Source organism: Phaethon aethereus (assembly GCF_964289735.1).
Source record: "Phaethon aethereus genome assembly, chromosome: 1".
Lineage (NCBI taxonomy): Eukaryota > Metazoa > Chordata > Aves > Phaethontiformes > Phaethontidae > Phaethon > Phaethon aethereus.
The window spans coordinates 74,823,584-74,849,943 of record NC_138575.1 but is presented as its reverse complement, the minus strand read 5'-3'; the positions used below and the strand labels follow the sequence as shown (position 1 = coordinate 74,849,943).

Below are 26,360 nucleotides of genomic sequence, written 5' to 3'. Positions count from 1 at the left end.
TCGTCGTTGTCTTTGTTTCCTTTCTTCTGAGCCTTTTTAATTCTGATGCAGGCTGATGTCTATTAGTCAGCTGATGTCCCAACTAGTTAAGACTAACAGTTAAAGTAACAGTCAGTGTATGAGAAAGTTAATGTGCTTGGCCACTGGCAAGGATAAACCAGATGGGGCTTTATTTATTTTTTCTTTTCTCCTTGAAGTCCTCTAGGTCATAAGATATTTGGACCCTGATCAGTTGGCTTGCCCCGCAATGTGATTTTCACTGTCACTGCCATAGTCCGCATCGGGGTCATCCTCTTCCTCATCGTATTCATCGTAGATTTCTCCATTGACGTCATCGGTTTGCATCTCTTCCTTGATATGAGGCTCCTCGCCTTTGATGCCGTAAGTGCTCTGGATGACGGGCATCCCGGGCTCCGGGCTGCTGGACACACTCGAGTGCTCGGAGGGCAGATGTGGGGAAGGCATTCCTGCCATGGCAATGGCTCCTGGGTAAACTACACCCGCGGTGGCAATGGGAATCTGTGCTTGTTGCCTGCCGTGGAGAAAAAGTAAAAGGATGTTTGAATACTGGAAGGATTAAAGGGAGGGCAAGTACAACAGCACTTTGCAAGACCACAGCATATACACTTGGGCATGCAGAGGAAGCTCCTGGATGGCTCATGCAATATCAATATTCCAGACTCACCAGCTGATGCTCTTGAAATGAACATCAAGCCCAAACCAACTTCACTGGTAAGAAAACCCAATCTTTGTAAACATCTCTAGCTGGACCTGAACTACACAGCTTCAGCTTGCCTGCTTGTGATGCAAACTTCTTCAGCGGGTAAACTGGGTGTCCCATGAGCTTCCAGCCAAAAATAAACATCCTTTCAATTGTGGTCCAACTTAAAAAACCTAAGTTTTGAAAATCTTCCTTTTAAATAATCCAAGCTGCTGGCAGGACTAGACGTAAAAGTAACACATTGCCAACACGACAGACGTGTCGAGGGCTAGGTAGTTTGCACAGGAATGGGGAGGTGCAGCAGGAAAGGACCAGTGGATGAGCAGAAAGCTAGGCAGGTCTCTCCAAACAGGCAATGTTTATTCCACGTTCACTCAGAGACCTGGCCATTATTAGGGAGAGGAACAGTGGGCTTTCTAGGGCCAACACGGGTTTATAGGATAATCACTAAAGGCCTCCCACTGGAAAGTGATCGTTTCCACAGTGAGTGTCACTTGTGAAAAGCAGAACCTCTGAAGGAAGGTGGCTAAAATTGGGAAAAGGCAGACTTAAAACAGAAGCATGCATTATTTAAAAATAAATAAAAAGCAAGCAAGCTTTTTGAGAAAATCCTCTACAGGATGCCTTTATACGGCATCTAAGCCATGGAAACCTGTCTGCAGTAATGAAAGAAGAATTATTCCAGGCCATAGAAATTCCCTTTGCATCAAGAACACTAGCTGTGTTACACCAGTATTTGTTTCCCTGAGAAGCTTCAGGGTCCCAACAAGCCTAGAGGTTTAAAATTCATGCTCCTTTTGTTTCCTTGCTGCATGAAGTAATTCCATTGCAGTAATACTCTTCAGTACATGCTGCACATTGTAATGTCATCAGCGGTGTGTCCATCTGCACTGAAAAGCCTTGCCACAGGAGACAGGGCAGAGTCTCTTGAGACGAACATTCTTAATTAAGAATGAAACCCTCCCCTGTTCCCCTGCCTGCCTGTGCCCTGGCTCTACAGTAAGCCTTGCACAGTACAGTGATCCTGAAAGACTCTCCTCTGCCAAACAGCTTTACATTTGTTTGGAATTGCTTGCTGCGTTTTCAGATACTTCCTGCCTGCCATTCGAGCGCGGCCTCCCTCCGCACAGTCCTTATTTCTGCGTTTCTGAAACAAGGAGAAGTTGTCTCAGCCGAAGATACAGCTCTTAAAGTAGGGAGCAGATCTAATTTGCATTTTATTCTTAATTCAATAGGAAGGCTTTTGTTTTCTGGAGTCAGCATTTCTGTAACAAGATTCAGCACACTTAAATTGCTTTTAATATTTAACAATAGGAACACTTTGCACTTAAATGGTGCTTTTCAGAGTGCTTTTCAAATATTAAATAATTTAAGAATAGCATTTTTCCACTTCTATTGGATGTCCATTCCAGAGGATCTCAAAGCAGTCCTCGGATACTAATGTATTAGGGCTCTCAGCAGTCCATTGAGGTGAGCTTGCCACAGTACCATTAAAGACCAGGACACTGAGACAGGGAAGCGTTAAGTCCAAGACTTGCAAAAAATGCCCAGTCCTTCCCACTGCGATGCCTTCAGCCAGGCTTTCGGCACGACCCAGCGGCTGGCACAGCCACAGCCCTTGTAAACCCAGTCACTTATTTTGGTGCCCATGCAGGAGCCGGACTGGTATTCAGAAGTTTAGCCGTAAATGGCCTGCACCAGGTGATGCAGCGGACAGGGAGCTAAAACCAGGAATGCAACTGTAGTGCTGTGACTGCCGGCATCAAACACTGACCCCACTGCTGTCATCGGCCGCTTTGTCAGTAACTTCTATGAAGATTTCACCCCAGGTTCTGTGCTCTAATGCCCCAGTGCAAGCGATCTCCAGAAACGTCTTGATTTCAATGTCAGCCTTGTTTGGAAAGCTAAATAATATGCAGAATGTTACAAGATTAATTTTTTTTTCCCATGATGAAGCATGCATGTTAACCAGATAAGCAGTGTTTTGGGGGCTCTGTTGCCACCTATTCTTTTTCCAGAAGGCCCCCCCTCCTCTTTTTTTAATCTCTTGATGCCAAATGTTGGCTGACTTCCCTGTGTTTGTTTCAGTGCTTACCATTGGGATCACTGGACCTGCCAGCGCCACAGGGTTAAGCAGCTCAAATTTCTCTGCTGAGCGGCTTATTATAACAATGCACACTGTAGCTGTTTAAAACACAGTCTGATGACACTTAACAGTTGCTGGACAGATATTCTCTCCTTTATTGCTACTTCTAGCTGTTAACTAGAGAGATGTGCAACTCAGTTAATATTAAAATGATTCCAAATTCAGATGAAACAGAGCACAAATTCCATTATTTCTGAGGGTCATTCTTGTTGCTGGTTTTACTTTCTTTAAGAACACTGTGTAGCTTTTAATTTTCTGGAGTGAATACAGAGATATTGCAGAATATTTGATTACTTCCAATTCTTTTGATCTACTGTAACCAAAACCAAGAAGTCTTCGCAGAAGGAAAATACATGCTAGTTTTCCAGGCAGATTTTAACCTAATCATATCAAGCTCATCTACTAGCTGTTTATCAGAACCAGTCTTCTTGAAATTTATGCTCACCACAAAGCATTTAGCTTACTGTACTGGAAGGCACTCCCTAGAATGGCAAATGCCGTCACGATGAGCAATGCAGACAACTTCATGCCTGATACAAATTAACTGAGCCAAGGCCATATTCCAGCTCAAGTTCAGTATGTCCAGCAGTCCTTTTGCAGACCACTCGCCACAGATGACACTGAATGCAAACTCAAATTTTTGGCTTTTGGATCAAGAGGCACTACCATACATTAATTCAGATACGCTCTCTAAGGCCTCATGATAAAGTAATACTTATAAGGCATTATTAGTTTTACATATTAGTTTTTTCCTTTTGCATGATCAGAGTGGAAATGAGACAGTTGGCCGAAGCCGTAAGATGAGTATATAGCAAAGCCAACAAAAAAATCCCTAACTGCCTAACTTCCTCCTGGAACACATTGTTTTAAAGTATAAGCTTCATATTCTGTTAGCAATATGTAATGTTCTTGCCAATAAAATATAACATTTACCACACTGAATTAAGAATTCTCCCTGAATTTTTTTTTTTCTGTAATGAGCGGTAGTTTTTAAAGGTCCCATACCCAACATTAAAATACTGCCTCATCTCCTGGCGTCTGTTGCGCATGATAGCCTTGTACTCGCCAATGCGTAATTTTTTGCCATCTACAAGGCAGGTACGCTTCGGCCTTGGCTTATATTTGTAGTCTGGGTATTTCTCCAGGTGCTGTTTGCTGAGCCGGGCCTGCTCCTCATAGTATGGCTGCTTCTCTAGGTTTGTCATAGCTTTCCAGCGAGATCCTGTCACCAAAAAAAAAAAGAAAAAAAAAAAAAAGAATGAGAAATGAGATTCTACTCATCCACAAACACTGAAAGGCAGAGAAACAAGTAGGTCACCCAGAACAAGATACCTACGGTCATATCGCTTTGGGCTCGGAATCTGTCAGAGCTTCTAGACAGGGGTCAGGTCTTGTTTGTGCTCGACTGGTAAACCTCTTGGGTATGGCCAAGAGGCAGAGCAAGAAGATACTGGAAGTTTTGACTGAGTATTTTACTGAAACTTATCTAGGTTATAATGTATTTCAGGTGGGAATTAAAACTATCTTCCTGATAATGAGCAATCCCTGACACTTTGTTTTAGAAAACCAGGCAGTGTATTTTAGTCGAATGGCCCAAGACCCCTTAAAGACACAGAGTCTGCTCTGCTATGTCCCCCCCCGCAGGCTTTGGCCATGGACCTGTTTTCACCTCCTGTTCTAGAGGAGACACCACTGCCAGGTGCTGCGATAGAGTCGTGCTCCACCACGGCTGGATCAAGGCAAGTCTGGATATGCACATGTCTATAGATTAGTCTTTCATGACAAATACCGTTATCTTTCTAGCTTCCAGGTTTGTGAGAAGCAGAATATGAACTGATGGTAAATGCTATGCTATTGGGTACAGGAGCCTGCAAGAACCCTGAAGCGATGCCGCTAAAAGCTATAAACTACCCCATATGCCTCAGTGGGATTTTAACTCCAAGACCAAGTCCTGGTAAACACTGCCAGCTCCAACTTAAAGAATTTAGTATGTGTCATGAAGGGAAGAGCACTGGGATACTGGCACACCTCTCCACAGAGCCACACTATGGCTTCACTGCTGGCAGCTGTGTTTCTGACACTCTGCCTACATCAGCTATGGAAATAATGAAGGCTTTACAATTGTTTTCAAATACTCCCTGAAATTTATAAACTAATATTTCTTAAAGGACATAATATGGGAGCAAAAAGCAAAATTTCTCGAATCAGTTAACCTATTTTATTTTTCCATGAACTATAGAAGTGCTTCAGGGTGAGATACATTACAAATAACAGGAATGGTCCAAGCTGTGAAACATGTGGCCTAGAAGGAAAACTTTATTGGAAAATAGTCAATTTCCCCATTGGAAAAAAGTTTGAATGGTTTCTCAATTTAATGGGTTCATAATGTCGTACGTCATACTCGACTTCCTCTTGTTCTTCATTTTTTATGGTTACTCATACTGTACTTAGCTCATGCTATTACTCAGGCTGGTCTTAGCTCACTGTGCCCCTAAGACTCGCAATATAGAGAGCGCAGCTATCCCTTCCCAGGAAAGAAAACAGTTTGGTTGCCTACAGAAAGTCCCCTTCTGATTATTGACACCATTTTCCCCATTGCTCTTGGAATCTTTACTCCAAGCTGCAGTTTCGGCTTCTGTAGTGAAGGGCTAGCAGGCTGCTACAGCCTGACCTCACACCGAGAGATAACCGATCCGTAAATAATGATGTCTTTGTTCTGAAGAAGAGCAATGGACATCCCTTTCTTAGCAAACATTACCTTGGAGTCAAAACCATCATTTTTCATGATGATTACAACACGTAACATGCAGGGATCTTCCATCTAGTTCTGGACTGGGAAACAGTTTAATTACATTGTTTTTAGCTTAGGTGCAGCACCCTATTAGCATGGCTAGATGGTTTCTAGGATTTGGACTAACACTCCTGCACGGCGCTTCATATGTCATACAGAGGTAGTGTCTGTGCAGGAGGACCTGTGGCAGGGCTCTGTGTTCCACGGGGCAGCAAACCTCTGCAGCCAGAATCCTGGTCAGCAGCTTTGTCTCCTGCAGGGAAATTATCCCAAGCTTTTTCTGGCAAAGAGAGTGGCTAGAAAAAGTGACACCAACTTTCCACACATACTACCTCCTAGATTTTGGCCGAAATGACACAGTGATAAACATGTGGACACTGCCAAAACACTTAACACCGACTAACGCTGCATAAGATGGAAACACAGACAGGGCCTGTGTTGAACAATGCGAAGAGTTCCGGGCAAAGCACATGAGCTCTACTGGAAGATGCCTAGAAGTAGGTCTACTTTCAAATTCTACCTGGTAGACACTGGCACCCTGGCGTTTTAGCATATGAAGAAAATCACAAAAGATAGTCTAAATCTAGAGTTCTCTAATCACAGACCTGCTGTTATCCCAGTGGCTTAGAAAAACAGCCCCAGCCCCATTTCCTGCTGATGAATCAGTTTTAATTTATGAATGATAAAGCTGAAAACCTCACAGACTTTAAACAAATCTTGACACTTGCTTTACATGCTGTCAGGGAACCTGCAATGTAGGAACTCAGATATATTCTGAGACAGATGGACAGACAGAAAGGTGGAAATTAAAATCTTAGAAATTAGAAAATGAAATGCAAAATTGCCATGAAAATGTTCTATCTCAGCACAATTCTTCTTTCACTGCGCTAGCTCACTTGCTGCAATCACAGTCAGATCTGGGCAGGCAGATTCCTATCCCCTCATGTGAAAAGATCTGTAAATAGTGGGTGAAGTTAGGCAAACTCATAAGTCTTTGCAGGACCAGGGCCATAAAAACTGAAATTTTGATGCATAGTATTTGTACATACAGTTACACATACAATATTTATACACAAATGTCATTCGTTATGTTTTTCCTTCTTAAGCTGCAAACTCAATACAACAGAAATCCTGGCAGTCTCACCTCTATTCCTAGCAAATTTTTAATAGCTGCCTTCTGCAATGATACCTCCTCTACTATGACTTCATCGTTTTTACAAAATATACTAAATATAATTTACTAGTATGTTTTGAAGTCTCACAAATGATTAAACAAACAATGTTGTCAAAATAAATTTTGAAAAATGGCACATCTTCTGATGATAAACCCTTGTTTTTTACATTTTATCATTTCCACTTATTTTCTTAGTAACATACAAAATCCAACCAGCTCCTGATTAGTCTTAATCTGAAATTGTGAAAATTGGAAGAATATATAACTCTGATCTTTGAATTTGCACCCACGGGCAAGCTAAGCTATCAATGAGTGTCGTCAATCAACATACTGAAACTGGTTTAAAATACCCTGGTTTTGGACAAAATTTATTTGTGATAGCTTTATCTGCCATTGGTTTATGTGTCTATAAACACACACAGACAGGCACAGGTACCTATGCACAGTGCCAAGCCCAAGCCCAAACAAGGTGTGATTGGAAGAATCTTGAAAAATCTTTCTTTTTAAGGGAAGTTTTACACTCTTGGGTGAGCTTTCTGCTCACCATCTCTGTTAGAGAGCTTTGAGTGGATCAAGTATTCATGGCTTTTCTCCTTGACTATGAAAATAAGAACCCATTCCTCCTCCCTGGATGCATACATAATGACGAGCAGGATTCTCGCACAATTTGCCCTGATCTGGTGGCTGAGGTATTTAGAAAATAAATGAGAAAATTCTAAGACTTTGCAAAACCAAACGTGGCTCCTACTGCCAAAACGAGCTAGGGCAGTGAGAGCTGTGCCCACACAACGACTGTGAAGATGGCTGCAGAGGGCCAGTTATTTGAGTCCAGGTCAGAAAAGAGGTTCCCCGATGTGTTGCACCAGCACTTGTGTTCAGGCACACACACATGCCCTAGCTGAGGTTAGGAGCTCTGCTTTCCACTGATTTTAAGCCAAGTTCCTCTGACAAGAATTTTCAGCTGTTTGTAACGTTGCCTAACTTTTAGTCCATTAGACTGACATTTTTAACCTGAGTATCTGAATCAGGCTGATTTTGTGTTTAAAAAATACACAAACACTTCTATAATGTACAGGTATGTCCACAGGTATGTATTCACACACATCAATGTCCGCAACAGAACTTCTGAAGGTAGTATCTAACTGCATCTTTTCCTAATCTCTTTATGTAGATTTCTCAGTGAAATTAATTACAATATTTACAAAAATATCTAAACAATGCATTATTAAATTGATAGGGTCCTGCAGACCCATTTTAGCACTTTTCTAACCATTTACTAAAAAAAAAAATAATTATCCACAAGTTAAGTTGCAATGAACAGATGGATGACAAACATATGCACAGATGAATTTAGTCACAAATCCATGTATCTAATTTTTATGCTCAAAACATAATACCACAGTGTCAAACATAATCCCTAGAGAATTCTAGTGCTGGGAAGGGCACTTCCTCTCATTTTACTATAAAAATGACCCTCGATCAGTGACAACTCTGTCTAAGCTACTCTCTGTGACGAGCTCTCTGACCTCAATGCGCTACTAAAATAATGGTAAAGAAAAACTGTGGCTTTCTAATAAAAAGACCCCAATACCTGCTTGAACTGTAAGCTTCTAGTTGCTCACCCTATGCCAGTTAACAGAGAGTTCCCTGCTGACTTCAAAAGACTGGCCTTTTGCAATTGAGGGAAGACCTCTGTAACGTTTCTGTCAAGAAAGAAAACGTAAGGACATCCCTCTCCATTGCATAGGCGGAATAAAAAAATTAAATGCAATGTTGGAAAGAAAGAGAAACATCATCTCTTACTGCTTCAGACCTTGCTTTTCCCTATATCTGGCAGCAAAACAGAGAGAGTTTGGAGTCAGCTATACTGTCTGTCACCTCAACAGGATCTGTAATGAATTTGCACATTTTGCTCCAACTACTGTATATCTAATCAGAAAAAGATGTCCCCATATCTCCCTGATCTAGCGCCAAATAGTAAAAGGTGATTCCTTATGTTAACAATTTCAGCAGAATGGCTTATTAAAACCAGATTTTAGGGTATTATAAAATGCTTAGAAGCCCTTTAAAATGTCAACCAGGATCCCCAGAGACTGCGTAAAATGTCAGCCCAGCTCAAGCGCCTGTTTTAAGCAGAATGAATTAGCAGCGTGCTGTCGGAGGTTGTTATCCAAAACAATCAGTTAAGAGGGAAAACATCAAGCTCTCTTTGTACTTTCTATATGAAAAGGGCCATTCAGAATGATCTTGTAGATTTCTGAAGCTGATTATTTAAAAACAGGTTTAACCAGGTCTACTCCCAATTTAGAAGCAGACCAAAACTATTACTGCCCTGTCCTCAGTCTAATCACATCATACACCTCTGACCAGTATAATCCCTTTTAACCAGGATAAGGTTATTTCACCATCAACATAACCAATTTAGCCTTCTAATCCTGTCCCATAACTAATCTAATGATCTTGTACCACCCTTTTAATCATGGGTTAATATTGTCACATCTGCCATCCACAGCCAATACATTCTGCCTCTCTGACCAATTTTATCTCATTTCCGCTTGACCCCTGCTAACTTTCCATAATACCACTCTAATCAAGCTGAACTTCAAACCTCAGACCAGTCTAAACTCAGCATATACACCAGTCCTGCAGCTGGTCAATGCTGCCATTACAATTGCGCTACATCTCGAGTTGTCTGCAAAACCAATGAGACCTGCAGCCCAGGTAAACATCTTCCCTGCTTAAGCTTTTACCCACTGGCCTGAAGGAGGTTTAGGTCCTGTAACACAGTCTTTATCTGTAAAAATGCAACATCTCCTATTTGGTCACAGATTGTTTTTTTCTGCAGAAGAGTAATTCACTGGCCTCAGAGATCCTCATTATTCACCTTCTGTATCATTCAGCGCGTCACGGAGGAATAACTTAGGACAGAATGTGGTCCTGGGAATTTGAGCAAGTAGTGAAAAGTTGGAAGACTATGGCATGAAACGCCAAAGATGACGTTCATGACAAATATTGCTTGGGACGCGAAGAGTAGAGGATATGGAAATTAATTCTGATGTTTCTTTTTTCGATTTCAGGATTCTTTTCAGAATATTTAGAATAAAAGCAGCTTGTGATAGAGATCATGTACTAAAGGGAAATTTAATATAACAGGAACATAATAAAAGTCCTTTAAAACTGTCAGTGTATAAAATAAAAGGATGTATTTTAGGATCTTTTCCCTATGGCCATTGATTTAAACAGAATGTGCTATGGCACAAATCAAATACTGTGGTGCGCTAACCGATAGAATCTAGTTAGATGAAATATGTGGGCAAATAAATGATAGCAGTTGTTTTGTGCTTGTTCAACAGCCTAATGAAATGAACTGGTTTTGTCTATGCACTTCATGTTTTCTCACCAAAATTACCATCATTCTCAGTCATTACAAAGACACAAGAACATTTCAGGTTATGGTTAATGTATACCGCTGGGCAGCATGGTGGAAGCTCATGTCACTGTCGTCCTTGGTGTAATCATTAAGTAGCAAAACAGACATTCTAGAGATAGTAATTCTGTTGTGTCAGGCGCTCAGCTCTATTCAGTCAAAAGTCTTTTGAGTTTTGCTACTGAAAGAACAGTGCTCTATCATTCTTACCTAGTATCTTGCTGATATTGGAGTTGTGCATGTCAGGGAAGGCTTGAAGGATCTTCCTCCGTTCATCTTTAGCCCACACCATGAATGCATTCATTGGGCGCTTGATATGGGGCTCATTGCTACCACGCCCTCTGGATTCCCGATAAATTCTGGACTCTGAAACTCCCGCGCTTCCTAAAAAGAGAGAGAAAAACATTCCCAGCTTGTGTTTCATTATGCAGCTTCCTCTGCCATCAGTAACCTATGTCAGGTGCTGCACATTCAATGAGTCAGTGTTCACAATACGTTAATGGTGTTTTTTCTTTTTACTTGGAGCAGTAGGAAACCATATATGTCTAGTTTTCAGTTATTCTATTGATTCAGTATCACACAGTATAGACTTAATGAAGAGTTTCAATTGTTTTTTTCAACACAAAGCATTAAACAGGTTTTCTAAAACATCTTTTACTACTTAATAACATAAACCCAACATTTATCAATGTAGATTTTCTTTTTACTTTCTTCCTTTCTTGCTTACAGAATGCTAGCCAAATTATGCTACCCGTCTTCGACCTTTTTTGTGATGGGAAGGGAGTGATATATGGCAAAATCAGGTGTTTCTTCTTAAGAAAGTCTCTAACTAGCAAATGAACATTTACACATCTGCCTGGTTTTGTGCTTACCCCTCTGTAACAACATGAACAATAGCAGAGAAAAAAACGAACATTATGTTTGCTTCATCAAACCAAGAAAGTTCCTACAGATGCACAGCATGCATTATCTATGAAAGATCAGGTCTATAATTCATGGACTCACTGTGTGATCTCATTTATCCCACATCTATTTGCCTCCTTTATTCCCCTCTACCATCAGAAATACATTCTTGGTCCAGAGTTGAGAAGTGCAGTGTACAATAGAGAAGGCTAAAAATCACCTCCAGACTTAAAACACCACACGATGAATCATTTTTTCCTGCCTTGTTTCATAGCCACTTATTGCTAACCGCTCTTACTCCTCACAGGCCTCCAAAGCACTTGGATTCTCCTCCGGATCCCGTTGACATGTACGCACAAACCTGGAAATAAGGATAAGCCATTTGTACTGACCGTCAGAATCTCCACTCATGTTGAAATCCATCATTGCGTGGCTAAACTTCCCGTCTTCGCTCTGTTTTACTGCCAGTTGCTGAGTCAGGGTCTCCAGTGTTGTTTTGTCCTGTATGGGCAAGATGACGGATTTGGATCAGGAAAATAATGAAACATTGTAACTGCAAATTTCATCGGTAATTTAGAAGGTTGAGAGGGAAGCTAGAGAACAATTCATTCGCAACAATTTACTGAACCAGGTATTTAAGAATATATAACAATATTTTTTCTGGAAGGGAGATGGTTGCAGACTCTACCGAGTCCTTTTTAAAACATGCTTATTAGCTAGCGATGAGCAAACTTCATGGTGTTGAAAAGATTGCTTTAGTTAGGCATGATAAAATTGGCTACACATCTGAAGAATACTTCAACTCCCTATGTCCCTGGGACTGCAAAGCTGGACTGGAAGTTTAGATGATACACGCTCTTTTGCAATGTATTTATTGTTTTACTCCCAGCCTGCAATCAAAGTGCAGGGACATGGGTGCCTTTGCCCTTTTTCTTTTTTGAACAGCAATATTTTAGGAAGCAGCACATAGGGAAGAAAAAAACCCCTGTAGTTCAAACTTATTCAGGCCTTGGGAAAGGGTCAGCCTGAATTAAGCATGATACTTGGGCAGCAGTTTGTGTTCTTGTCCACACTGTTTTGCCCAACCCTACTAACACCCCGTCCGTCATTCATCTAGTCAGAACTATCTGTGAACCCTGGATTGCAACAGGCTAGTTCGTGCTGCCAATTAATCTGTCAGGCAGCAGCGGTGTCTAAAGACATTGCCAGAACAACATGCCAGGGCCATTAATTCCAATGTTCTCTTCAAAACACCTCACTCCTTCATGAATTGTTTGACTTTACAAATACAAAGGTGTTCCATTTTCCAACTGTTTTTGTTTTCCCAATGAGTTTTACTCATAAACATTCTATCTTCCTGACAATCATATGTTTTAAAAACAAATCCTTCAGGAAGGCAATACTAACATTTCAAAATGTTAGGCACTGTGCCTTTTGCATAGCTAAGAAAATGACATGATACGGAATGATAATAAAGTGGCTCCAGTTGAAAAAATTCTTTTGAGCTTCTTCCTGAAGAAAGATTGCTGTTTTATTGCTCTATTCCATTCCTGATGACTGTAAAGGATCAACAAACTAAAAAAACTTTCAGATTTCCCATGGCAACTGGAGACTTTACAACTATTCTATGTAGCCTAATAATGTCACTGGGTTGTATTATAGAAGAAAACAGAAAAGAGAACAATACGAATGCAGAAACGTTTCCCACAATGCGATGCCCTTGCATCTGCAATTCAAAGAATAGTTCAAATTCGTGCAAGTAATTTTGCAAAGATTTTCTTGAGAGTTAGAAACAAGGCTAATCTGCTCAACTTTGTACACTCACACAGTTTAGGGAACATGAGGTTAACTTTCCTACTCCTCACGTTCATTGTGGATCCCTTTTGCACTCCTGGTGCTCAGTCTATAAGCGGAAACGTCACCACCGAAAGCGTGCAAGAGGAGTTAACCTCTTGGTTTTTGCAGGAAAAGCTCATGCAACAGTGTCATCTTATCACAAGCAAAAGGGTTTCTGTAATACTACCAGGCACAACAGATCCAGAAAGCTTGGAGAAGCTTTGAATAAGCACCTGAACTATTCAGGCGTTTAGCTTTACCAAACTCTGTGACCTACCAGTTTTAGCTCAGCTCTCATTTCCAAAGCAGCCCGTCAGCAGATGGAAAGTCAGGAATAAGTTGACTTTGTATTTCTTCCAAATGGTTATCAGCTATATAATGCAAGTTAACATTTTTTTCCTCAAAAAAAAAACCTATTTACCATCAACTTCATAATGATAGAATTCAAAAATTTTTATGTCAGAAATAATTGTAAAATGCTGCCACCAACCTAAAATATAAAAGAGTATCTCCTCTCGTTGGGTATATTATGGGGGAGGGGAGTTATTCTATTGCAGACTTTGCCTGAATCATGTATAAACCTCTTAGAGAACCAGAGCTGAGAGCGCAAAGGGCACAGGCTTAACAGCTTTTTCTTTACGCAGTAAATGCAGCTGTGGAAGTCGGAGGCAGTTACATTCAGAACCACACTCTGCCGACATGATCTGATTGAGTCTTAAGGTCAGCGAATACTCCAGCATGCTGTCTGCAAGGTACACACCGGGTACGGCTCGTTTATCAGAGTTTGACTTAACAAGCCTACAGATGCTTTGCCACTATCCGTCTTGGGCAGAGTTTTGCATTTTGAAGTACAGCCATATTAGATGACGTAGAGCAGGCATGATCGAAGAGGGGCTGCCAAAGAATGCCAGATGAAGGCTGAGCTCCTGGGCTGTGCAGCTCAGCCCCAGCGCTTGGAGGTGGCTCTCCGGACAGCGGAAACGTGGATGAGCGGGAAGACCACCCTTTCACGAAGGTGAAATTTACCCCCTGCTGCTTCAACATAGAGAATGACAATCAGCAACGATAAAGTGGCAGTTAGTTAAAAAGAACTTCTGCACGACGTTGCTCTTGAAACAGAGGATATCAAAACAGCCTGCTGTACTTTTCTGTGTTAATGTTGAGAGATGTTTAAGTTTAAAAAGTGTTCAGGCAAGAGTAAGTCTAAGGCCTGCTCTTTCCTAAGCATCTGGAACAGCCTTAGGAGAGCAGAAAGATCAGCGACACCCTGGCAGGATGTAAAAGCCTGACTACATGTAAGTAGCGTTCCGATTTCCTGTCCAACACTCTTCCCATTAAACACACAGCAGCTGAATTTCCCCAATTCTGATGTACAGAAATGCTTTTACAATTACAAAATATTTGAAAGGGACCAAGCAGCATTCCCGTGTTGTTTTGCTTGAAAGCATTCAGTTGATGACTTACTGCTTTTCGTTTGATGGAAGCATCTCTTTTCCTTTCTTACAGAGTCTTTCAGTTGATGGAGAAAGTATTTATGGAAGCTCCAAAAAAACAAAGGAAAGAAAACATTTTCTTCCCTGACCCCCAATAAACTGGCAACCTGCTGACATTGCTAGCCCAGCCTCCTCTCAAAGAACTTCAGACAAGAGATCCACAATGGTTTCAACTTTATACAAAAGGAGGATCTATTTATCATCATTATCTTAATTCAACAGCAAATGACACATTCTTAAAACTGCCACCACTCCGCTGTGTCGGATTAGCTGTGTAAACAGCAGCAAGCTGTGGTACCATCCACGCATGTTAGGTTCAGCGGCACACTTTAATAAAGTAGTTGTGATACAGCATTACAATTCAGGAGGCGGTGGCACATTCCTGCACATTCGACTGGACTATGCCTTAAACTTAATTTACCACTATATCAAGCTCTACATCCAATTGTCTTGCTGGGAAGGAAAAGGAATGGGGAAGAGTTCAGCTGATGAAATTGTACATGCTTTCAGGTTTTTAAAGCTACAAGAAAAAGAAGCCTGGCCAGCAGGTCGAGGGAGGTGATTCTCCCCCTCTACTCTGCTCTGGTGAGACCCCACCTGGAGTCCTGCGTCCAGCTCTGGGGCTCCCCAACATAAGGACTTGTACCTGTTGGAGCGACTCCAGAGGAGGGCCGCAAAGATGATCAGAGGGCTGGAGCACCTCTCCTATGAAGAAAGGCTGAGAGAGTTGGGGTTGTTCAGCCTGGAGAAGAGAAGGCTCCAGGGAGACCCTATAGCAGCCGTTCAGCTCTAAAAAGGGGGCCTACAAGAAGGCTGGAGAGGGACTTTTCACAAGGGCATGCAGTGATAGGACAAGGGGTAATGGCTTTAAATTGAAAGGGGGTAGATTTAGACTAGATATAAGGAAGAAATTTTTCACTATGAGGGTGGTGAGGCACTGGAACAGGTTGCCCGAGAAGCTGTGGATGCCCCAGCCCTGGAAGTGTCCAAGGACAGGCTGGATGGCGCTTTAAGCAACCTGGTCTAGTGGAAGGTGTCCCTGTCCATGGCAGGGGGGTTGGAACTATATGATCTTTAAGGTCCTTTCCAACCCAAACCATTCTAAGATTCTATGAAAACAACCAGAGCGATAATCCCTTCATTTCAGATTTGCCCCACACCCCAAAGGTATGAAATGCTATTCATCCTGTGAGGATCGCAAGAGTAGCATCAATTGCATCCTAGAACCATACTGCTGGGAAGAATAGGCAAGGCTGGTCCAGACTCAGGGAAGCGCTGCAAAGTCTTGCTTGTGAGACCTACTAACAATCGGACTATGTAAAGCAGAGAAACAAATGGTAAGGAACGCTTCTGCTCTTGCAGGAGGAGAAACACAAGGATCTCTTGATAAAGATTAAGTGATTCCTTTTCTTCTAAATTTCTGAATTTTGGATCAGGCCCCAGAAGGCTGAAAGACATCTTATAAATATCTTTTCCTCTACGAAGAACTTCAGTAGAGGTTGGGAAAAACTATCCTCATGGCCACTTCTATTTTATCAAGAGAGATTCTCTGTAGGGGCAGCGAGAGCTCTGTTATCTGGATCATTTAAAATTGCAATGGGCAAACCAGAGAAGATAATACTGTAGAGAGCAATCATTTCCACAATAGCCCAATTGTTCAAAGTATAACCAGAGAGGTTTCATCAATAGCCACAATGTGATGAGAAGTTTCTAAAACTTTATTAATCAAAGAAAGTAATCTGCTGGAGAAGACTGATTGGTACCACAGCTCCTAGCAATGTTCTAATTATAGTTAAAAGAACAATGAAAAACACATACACACAAGGAAAGTGTCATGTAGAAAAAAAATATATAAAAAATGACTAAGCACCACAAGTCGGACTCAGTTTTGTGGTCAGCTGCAAAAGTTACTTGGCTCTCTGTCATGGATAGCTGTCATAGTTTAACAAAACATTGATCTAAAAATGACAAGAACTTGGTTGCTGTCTCTTTCATAGAAGAAACATAAAACAAGAAGAGTCAAAACATATGTAGAACAGCCTGATAATGTTTGCCAGAACTCCTCCCACTACTGTACAAACGTGAAGCAAAACCTTGGAAGGTTTGAGAAAGAAAGAATTCTGATATATTTGGCTACTCCCCTCTGACCTCGCTGCTCCTGTCTTGTGCTGGATCGTTGCACCAACACTCAGGGTGCACCTGAGACCATGTGCATGCCTGCACTCCTGAAGGACTCCACAGTTCTTCCAGAATACTGTGAATGCTGGGCATATGGCAACGGATCCCTCCTCCCCCTCTTTGAGACATCCTTTTGGCTGGGGTATTTGGCAAACACTGACAGTGCTCTGAACTCCGTTAGAATTGTATTTTGGCAAGAGCTGTTTTTCCGATTGCATAATTCAAGGTTAGCAGTTTTACTGAAGCAGTCCACTCTTCACTCTTCTACTCCCCTAGCCCTACCCCCATTTCCCCTGATATGAATATTTTTCCTCTTAGTTTGATGCCTGCGGAGATATAGCCAGTGTAGAACACCAGAGGAGGAGTATTCAGCCACATCTCTTCACATTCCTGCTTTTCTTATTCCAAGTGAACTGAAAGGCCAGGAGAAAAAAATGCGTTTGTAGAGAGCCAAACACAGTTGCATATGGACTGCAAGGAGAAACTCGCTCATCACTTCTTTCACCTAAGAATTACAAATACACTGATGGACAGAGTGCCTGCTACCTTTGTTCCCTTCAGCGTTAATACGTAAAAAGAAACAGATGGTTGCCTATTATTGTCCTTTTTAGTGTCCCATTTCCCCCCCGCCCTCTCCAAGTGCAGTTTGTCCAGCTATTTACCATCCTGCTCTGTGGGAAAAATTCCTACATCTAAACTCTAAAGGTGGTATTTGCAAATAGACTGAGTTTTGATAAGTCCATTTTTACCTTAGACTGATGAGCAGGGCCTGGACACCATCTAATGTGGTTTGTGGTGCTGAGGCGGAAGTCTTCTCTCAGCAAGCCCCAGTAAATATCAACTGTTCAGACACATACCTTGGTCAATATGAACCAAATCTTGAAGTTCTAGGCAGATTAGTTGCTAGACTATGATAACACAGTGAAAATTCACTTCTGTTTATGGTAGAAAAACATCTTGAATTATCAGACATACTAGTGGTGCCAGGTATTATCCATTCAACATTATGGTATTTTCCTTAGCTGGCCATAAAGGTGAAGAGTCTCATCTTACATCTGGCATGAGTGAAGATATCGTAAAAATAATCTTTCTGTGCAGTTCCTCTGCCTCTTGCAATAATAAGCATCAGAATAGCTTGTGTTATAAAATCTTCATCCACAGTCTTTCAAAATGTGGAGAACATGAGGTAGGTAAGCATTACGGATGACAAGAAGATGCTGGAAGAACGTAGAGGAACCACTGGCAGTAGTGAGAGGTGTGCCCAGAGGTTTGTAAATGATGAATTATTTGCAGTCCAGGCTCTACTCCTGCATATTAATGCCATGGTACTTCAAAATAGGTACTGTGCACACTATCTATGCCTCAGTCCAAACCATGTTACGGTCTAGATCATGTTACACCTAAGCTCTAAGAGAATTTCTGGCTCTTTTCTGAGGGGTCTTCTATTTAGATTTCAGATTTTCTGTGTAACAGATCACGTTGCCCCAGTGTTTTGCACTCAGTGAATTTAGCCACAAAATTTCACAGACACAGGCGGTATTATTAACTCTGTTTACCAGATGGGAAACTGAGTCGCATACTAAGCGACTTGCCAAAGGTTCCTTAGTAAGACTGGTAGTTTTAGGAACAGAAAATAGAACTCTTGAATCTTACCTAAAAATTATAACGTCAAGCTTATAATCTCTTTGTGAGTGTGGAATTGTGACTCTTGCTGATGGCACATGTTGGTAGGATAAGCAAAATAAAATAAAAATAAGAGCAGTTACAGATCCACCATTACAATGGACCTTGCTTAAATAACGCTTGCAGGGCTGTAGGACTCATAAAAAGCACATGCATGAAATGATAAAATAGAGTGAGACTTTCAAATGTTGACTCAGTAATTGTTAAAACCCTTCTGGCTGCACAATTTTATAGTCTTCTACTGTACTAATGAAAAGGGAAGAAACAACAAAGAAGGGTTTTAGCCTTCCAATTATATAAACTCTGCAGACCACCAAAGAAGATGAAAGATTATTTATAATGTCACAGCAATTTATCATTTGGGAGATTTTTTTGTTGTTGTTGTTGTATCAAAGTTGAGTATGAAGAAACAATGCATTCACCACCCCCTCAGTTCTTTCAGTCTTGCTTATCTGAGATCTCTCTTTTTGATGGAATAATCCACCCACAGATCCTAAAAGCAGCATTAGAAGCAAGAAAATAAAATAACATTCTTTATTTGTGGCTCTTCCTGATTTTATGGTACTTCTTTCAGAATTATTACATTCAGTCTTAATCGGGGCTACATCACTTGGTAAAGGCACCACATCTTTTGGTTTATGGCCTATATTCAAATCTAGATTGGTTCAATACCACCTGGAAACCTTTGCATCTGATTTGTAATCTATATGAAGTGGTATATGGATTCAGTAGAGAGATGCCTTGTAAGGTATTATAGGGCAAAAATCAGATGGATCAAGTAGGCCCAGACACTTAACTATCCTCTTCCCAGGAACAGACACCCAGTCACAGAGGAAATTTGCTGAAATTTGTATAGTCATTTTCTTTGCCATAGGTTGTGGACATAGGTCTTTGGTTTCTAAGGGCTATCAAGTCAGTATCTTTCAAAGCACTGAAGACAAGACAGAGTTCACTGAAATAAAGAGAGGAAAATCCTCAATAACTTGACAGGGGTCCAGTCCCTAAGATTTTTTTTTTTTAAATTCTTTATTCGAGAAAGAATTATTTCCTCAGTAAAATACATTCTTTGACTTGGAAACAAACTGATGGGAAGTAGTAATTCTACAGGAAAGGAGGACACTGAGGTCCTCCTTTTCTTTGGTTATGAGCTCTGAGAGAGAGTGTAAGTCAGGATTTTTAAATGAAAATGCAGGTAGGGCTGGCCCAGTCCATTACTGAAGAACAAGTAGAAGGAAAGCAAAAGCAAAGCAGAATGATGAGACATTGCTTCCTTCCTGGAAAAGTTTTTACAGTGTGGGCATAGGCCTCGACCTCAACCAGATCCAGCTGTAATCTGCTGATTGCAAAGAGGTTAAGAGTTATACGACCCAGTTTCTCATCTAGACTGCTTTCTGGGCTGACATGCTCTATAACTTTGCCTGAATTGTTCAGTCGCTGCACCTTAGTTTCCTCAACTAAGCAGGATGGAGATTGTGACATTTTCCCACCATTGTGAAGAGTTTTGAGATCTCTGGATGAAATCTGCCATGTGCATTGTAATGAAGAATTTCACAGCAAGTCAGAAAGAGCTGCTACAACTGATCAGCAAGGCAAGGAAGGGTTAACGGAGGAAGAGAGTGGTACACCAAAAGTGAAACAAGATGAAAATCACAACCCATGCAGGATATCCTGGGAAAGAGAGTCTACACGCACGTAAAGAGAAAGCAAGAACACAGTCTCTGCTTTCCTGGCAATTGTTTATTAAACAATGGGTGACTCAGTTGCGCAGCAGCATTACAGATATTGACTATTCCTTTCCAGTTTTCCCTAGAAGGTATTAAAATTATGGAGGCTGCTGTACCTTTGCTTACATTTCTTCCAGCCCTAATGAAGAAGCTGACATGCTCTCTAGGCTATCTCCCAAGAAAGAAATCACAACGTTTTCCCAGTCATGCAGTAAGGCTTAGCTTGTCTACTCCCCAGCATCAGCAGCAATACAATTAAAAGTAAAGTCCTGCACCCCTAAAACGTACTAGCGGCTGTTTGCCACACAGCTAAGTGAACACTTGCATACCAGGATGGGCAGAACAGGACAGGCTGATCCCCCGGAGACCAAGTGGACACAATTCACAGCAGAATCAGGCTCAGCCTCTATTACATTGAAGAGAGGTATTGCACTGACGCTGATGCCCATGAATGTGCGGAAAGCCCTAGCTACTGGAGGCACATTATAATGTAAAAATAATAATAAAATCTCAGGAAGTAATTAGCTCTCGTGGCTGTAGGGCACAGCTTAGAACTGTAAACTCAAAGACTCAAAAAGCTCAACAGACATAACAGGAACTCCAAACCAATTGTATGTTTTTTGCAGGAGGAAGCTGATCCATCTTTATTGGGCTTAATAAAATTTCCACTACGGTATAAACAGCTGCAGCCCTCCCTGATCCACACTAGCCTGTGAATGTTTCCAGTCGCTGCCCTTTGGAGTAAACGGAGACTTAAATTCCGATTCAGACTGCAGCACCTGCAAGGATCCAGGGCCCTTCCCTTGCCTCTTTACCTGCTCCCCTCCCTGACTTCAGTGGGAGTTTCATGCACACCTCCAGGGGCAGAATTTGTCCCTCCCTCCGTATGTTTCATTTTTTATTGGCTACCCCTGCCCCGGCACCCCTGCCATAGCGATGTATGAAAGACACTCACACATACACACTTATTTTTCTCTGAAAAACGTATCTGGGCATTTAATAGATGATGGTCAATCGGGGGGGGGGGGGGGGGGAGGCATTGGGAAAAAAAAAAAGAGCTAAAGTCCTTGAGGGAACAAAAAAAACCCTCACTGCAGAATCTCTCCCTCCCATGCGTAGGCACTTGCTAACTGAGAGTAGTGGCACCGTGACAGAAGTAGCAAAACCAAAGGCAGGCTTTACTAAAAGAAAAGGGGGGAGGGGAAGTCTTCCACTGGCCATCTGTGAAAATAAGGCATGTGGCCATTAAATGCAGAGGCTGTAAATATAAATATACACAAGCTCCACAAAGCAAGTGGCAAAAAAAAAAAAAAAAAAAAAAAAAAAGACGAGGAGGGGAGGAAAAGGAAAAAGGAACAAACTTTCAGCTGAAGCAAATCAAAATGTTTAATGCTTAGTTACCAGCGCTGGGCAAAAACAATTTTGATCTTTGCAGTGTGCAAACTTGACATGTGTTTTTAATTAAATTTGAGAAAAGTTTCAGGAGAAATGACAATGGATACATTAGCCCTGTTGAATAGAGGACTCCTTGAACATGAATGATCCTGTTGAGCCTGCTGATTGGACTTACTGAAAGGCTGACATACAGGGTGATGGATGGGTGATGACATAATACCTGCTCGCCACCTTGTCATGCTTTTTGAAAACTGTCTGCTCTGTGTTGATAGCATTAACAAAGAGGACTGCAACCCGCATCCAAGAATCTCTGCTGGCAAAAAACCTCAGTAAGACAAAATTAGGAAGAGGGTAGGGAAAAGGGTAATGAGAAGGGGACATACAGTTCTTAGGATAATATGTTAACTTCTGTGTTATGGGACTGTAACAGTCCATTGCCTGCAAGATACTCCCTGGTCCCCACATTGTATAATAATTACTCCAAACAGAAGGATCTCTCCTCGCACTGCAAGAAGAGAACAAAAATATTACACTGATCATCTTTCCTAGTGTTTTACAGGCCAGTGGGGAATAGAGTGGGCTACAAATTACAGGACATACGTATCAGCAGTCTGCTGAACTTGCAGGGATAAGCATGCGCGTATGTAATGTCTGTGGGTAATATAGCCTCTGCTAGTCAGTGGGAATGCTAAAGTATTTTTCCAGTAAAATACTACAGAGATTATGAAAACTGGCGGGTTTCAACTCTTACGAAGTGATTTGGTTTATGATGTTAGTACTGCGCTCTGGCCTTATTTCCAGTGGGTTTCTCCTATTTGGGAAGCCCAGCTTGCTGTGCCAGGTCCCGCTCCTCCCAGTTTCAATCATTACAACTTACCCTCTCTAGTCTGACCCACAGACTGTCGGTGTCTGCAGCAAGCAGAGGATCAGACTCCGTCTTACCAAACCTTCCCTTTTCTTCTCCTCCCTGCTATTCTCTCCTCCATTTTTTTCTCAACTTTCTGCTTCAAATTTAACCATTAGGGGAAGAAAAAAAATGTTATTGAAGTAAAATTCCCTACTGCAAGAGAAATTTTAAGCCCATGTGTTAAACAAGCTCCTCCTTATGCCTTTAGTAAAGTGAGCTCCAGTGTTTTATTTCTCAAAGACAGCAGATCTGTGGGTTTGAGATTCTCAATATCCCCCTTCTCCCCGAGGGGAGAGCAGGGACAGAATTCATTTCAGCTCAGCAGACCACAGCAGTTTCTTAAGAGTTAACTCTGCTATCCCCATCCATCAGGCAGCCAGCAAGGCATCAGGAAGGAATGATGGATGTAAAATTATTACAGGGCTGCCACCTGATATACTTACTGCCATTTGTAACTAACGCTGGAACTGACACACTTTTTTCATTATTAAACATCCACATTAAGTCAACATTGGTCACTGTCATTTCACGTTTGGCACTCTCCTAAGGGGAAGAGGGAGAGGCGGGGGTGGGAGTAGGGAGGATGGTGGGTGGGAATGGGAGGAAAGGCATCCTGAACCTGATGTTCCATAAGCATGAGTAATAAATAGGCTCCTGCTTACAACGCTGGAATAAATATTGTTACAAATAGCTCTTTAGTTCCAGCCCAGCAGACAAGTACATGTCAGAGCCTTTTAAAAGGACACACTCCAAGCGGTAACAGGGAGAACTTGTATCACAGGTTAAGAAACACTTCAGCGCGGGAGGCAGACGTACCGGGATGCGCTCCGCTCGGCGCGCGCTACGAGCGCGACTGCCTCGGTACACGTGCGAAGCGCTTGCGTGGCTGCCTGTTACTTACACAACCGCCCCCGCCTCTAGCAGCGGCACCAGCGCTCGGAAACCAGCACCTGCGTTTGTACCAGCGCACACAAGCGTGTGCTCAAACGCCCGCCCGTGTGCCCCCTTCCTCCTTTCTTCCACTTCCCAGGGTACGTACGTACGTATGCTGGCGAGTCTGACTACAGGCAGGAAACCGCTGGCGAGCTGGGTGCGCGTTCGTGCTGCGTGCCGCTGAAAGAGTGCACTGTAGGCTCGTACGTCTGCACGCACGTGCTGGCTCTTGTGTTTGTGTGCGTCTCCGGGGCGGAGGAACAGCAGTTTTGGGGCTGAGCAAATAGAGCAGAGTCCACTTGCTGATGCTGCCCGTTGCGGTGTTTGCACTAGAGGACAATCTGCACTCTAAGCTACATGTATAGAAGGTAACGTTGTTTATGTATAGTATGTATCAAGCTATAATTAACTGTAGATGACAATTAGAAGTAAAACTATGATCCTGGGTTTCCAGGAAACCAGAAAAACATATACACACACTTCTCATTTATACATGGAAATGCTTCCAAGAAAAGTAATGTAAAAATATGTTTTATTGCATTTGCAATTAAAATAGGTTTTAGTAAAATCCATGTTCATCATGATGCTCACAGTTTTTACTGTAATCCTCTGAAAATCAAACCCCTCAAGATGGTCCAAGTTGGATGCCCATAAAGTGACTCACCCAATTCATCCTAGCCATTTTTTTAAATCTTTTCTCATTTATGACTCCTTTTATACAGTTTCTCTCCAATTCCACAAAATTCCTGTCTGACTACTGCCTTACAGCTGGCAGGTCTGGCTGTCCACAGGGATCAATCCATCTGGGAACACGAGCCAGATAAGCAGGTGATGTACATGCGTGAAGAAAAGCCCCAAGAGCTTTAACAGAGACGCACAAAGGTGACTTCCCGTCCTGAGCCCGCCTGGCCGCTGTTGAAGATAAATCCCTACCAAAAGTCCAACGCACTTGTTCAGAACTGCACAGAACCCACCTTCACTGGTAAGCTGCAGCAGCAATTCATGCAACAAAAACCTCAACAGGTCTCAGAGAACCAACCGTAGGTCTCCGTAACTACCCTAGCCACTGCGGCAAAGAAGGAAGAATAATTGGGGATAGCCCCAGATGGGTGTTTCTTGCCTACAAAGATTGAGATCACTCTACAGCAAGGAGAGTGATCTTTCTTCTGTACATAACTACAGACATAATGTACATTTCTAAGTATGAGTATGCCACACACAGCTACATTAGCCTAACCCTCTTTTAATTCCATCCCCCACCTGAAAATTTCCCTGTCAGGAAGCAAATGTAAGGTCCAAAAAGTTCAGGGGGCTGCCTCAAAGTCCCTGTGGGACCCTGAGCTTCTGAAGGGAAACGCTTAGTGGTAACACTGCAGCACTCTATTTCTCACTACCCATCTTCCCAACTCTTTCTTCTTCTTGGCCCTGAAAATAGGGAAAAACAGTAAAATTCAATTCAAAATGGCAACACTTGCCTTCCTCTCAAATCCTGCTCTTAACAAGAGCGAAAACTTTGAAGTCCTAGATCAAACAACCAAAAACTTTAGAGAAGTTAGGTGTTTGTCTGGATGGCCTAGAGCACACACAGGAAAGGAGAACAGGTACCTAAACTTCACAGCCTCTGTCTTTTCCTCTGTTGGATCAAATGCAAGGACAGCTCAGAAGATCTTACAACAAGATAAAAAGTGCAACTTCTTGACGAGCGTTTAATGGCTTAGGAGATCACCCCAGCAACCCAAATGGCGTTACAGTCTAAGAGAGCTTAAACTTGTTTCTGTCCTTCCCTCTCTCCACTTACAATAAAATAAAATAAATTAAAATAAAATAAAATATTAAAATAAAATAAATCAGTGCACTCCAAAAAAGTTTTGACATTTACTGCATCAGAAACCCCAAACCCTACAGTTGCTTTAGAAAAAATTTCAATTAAGCAAACAATTTTTTCTTCCTGCTACCTTGTAAAAGAACTCCTCCCTGCCCTCCACAAGCCCACCAGGAGGCATGAATTAGAGAGGAAAATAAACTTCAACTGGGGTTGAGGGTGAGAAGTGAAAACAGAAGGGGTAAGGAGAATCCCAACAATAGGAAAGTAACAGAATAAAGTGAATGCAGATGGTTCCACTCCTGTTACTTAATCAAAAGGCTGTGCAGAGTCACTAGAGCCAGCATAAAGTCATGTGTTAGAACAACAGCTGATCTGTATTAAAGAAGATTAACTCGCAATGCCATGGTGGAGGGCCTGGGATTATTTTATGTACTTCCATTGCCGAACAAGCCGTCAGCACAATTACTGCCCTCCGATGTGAATGACTGATCTGTAACCACAACTAAACAGCATGCTGCTTAGGGGCCTGGGTGCTTCATGAAGATGAATTTCCATACCATCAAAGTGCTTTTAATGGGCTTCCTGATCCAACCACAAGGCCTGCTTTGCAAGTATATAGAACCCAGGATGAAGGCTTCCTGTCCAAAAGGATTTGGTCGGTTGTCACTTGACAATTCCCAGCCAGCACAAGGGAGGAGAGGGGGGAGATAGGTAGAGTTGTCTCTGCTTTGGAGGATTAAAAAAAAAAAAAAGGGGGAAAAAAAAAGGGTACAGATGCTTTCTGAATGCAACCAACTGGTGTATCCACAGCTGAATTCAATGCGCTTAACAAATAACGGCAATTTAGCTATGCTTGCGAGGAATAGCTTGAGTCACTTTGCATTAGCATCTGGCTGAGTGTTAAAGTCATTTCTACATGGGGAGCAGAGAAAAGAAATTTCTGCTCCGAGCATCCTTTCAAGAATGCTTAAATATTTGAATATAAATTCCTTTGTGCTTGTGATCACTTCTTCTTCTATCTGACACTCTGCTTCTCCCTTTTCCCTTCTGGTACTCTTCTATGTGAAATGCCGTAAACATGCTCCATCCCTCTCTTTCTTTCTCTCTGCCCGTACCAGTGCTCTTATTCTTCTAAGAGAGATTGTATGTACTGCCAGATTCCTATTACATTGACCTCTTTTTCCCTTCCCCGTCCTTTCAAGAAAGTGCATGAAATTGGAGTAA

The 26,360-nt window shown here is 41.9% G+C and overlaps 1 protein-coding gene across 7 annotated transcripts in view; it reads right to left on the bottom strand.

Moving 5' to 3' along the window:
* Positions 1-228: 228 nt before the first annotated feature.
* The window catches only part of SOX5 (SRY-box transcription factor 5), a gene marked incomplete at both ends in the record, with an annotated part of 298,722 nt that continues 272,590 nt past the window's right edge, over positions 229-26,360 (bottom strand). For all 7 annotated transcript variants that reach the window (XM_082010588.1, XM_082010587.1, XM_082010589.1 and 4 more), the window contains 4 exons: positions 229-532; positions 3,873-4,089; positions 10,470-10,639; positions 11,551-11,663. In XM_082010588.1, coding sequence (XP_081866714.1) covers positions 229-532; positions 3,873-4,089; positions 10,470-10,639; positions 11,551-11,663 — 804 coding nt within the window. The remainder of the gene's footprint in view (positions 533-3,872; positions 4,090-10,469; positions 10,640-11,550; positions 11,664-26,360) is intronic.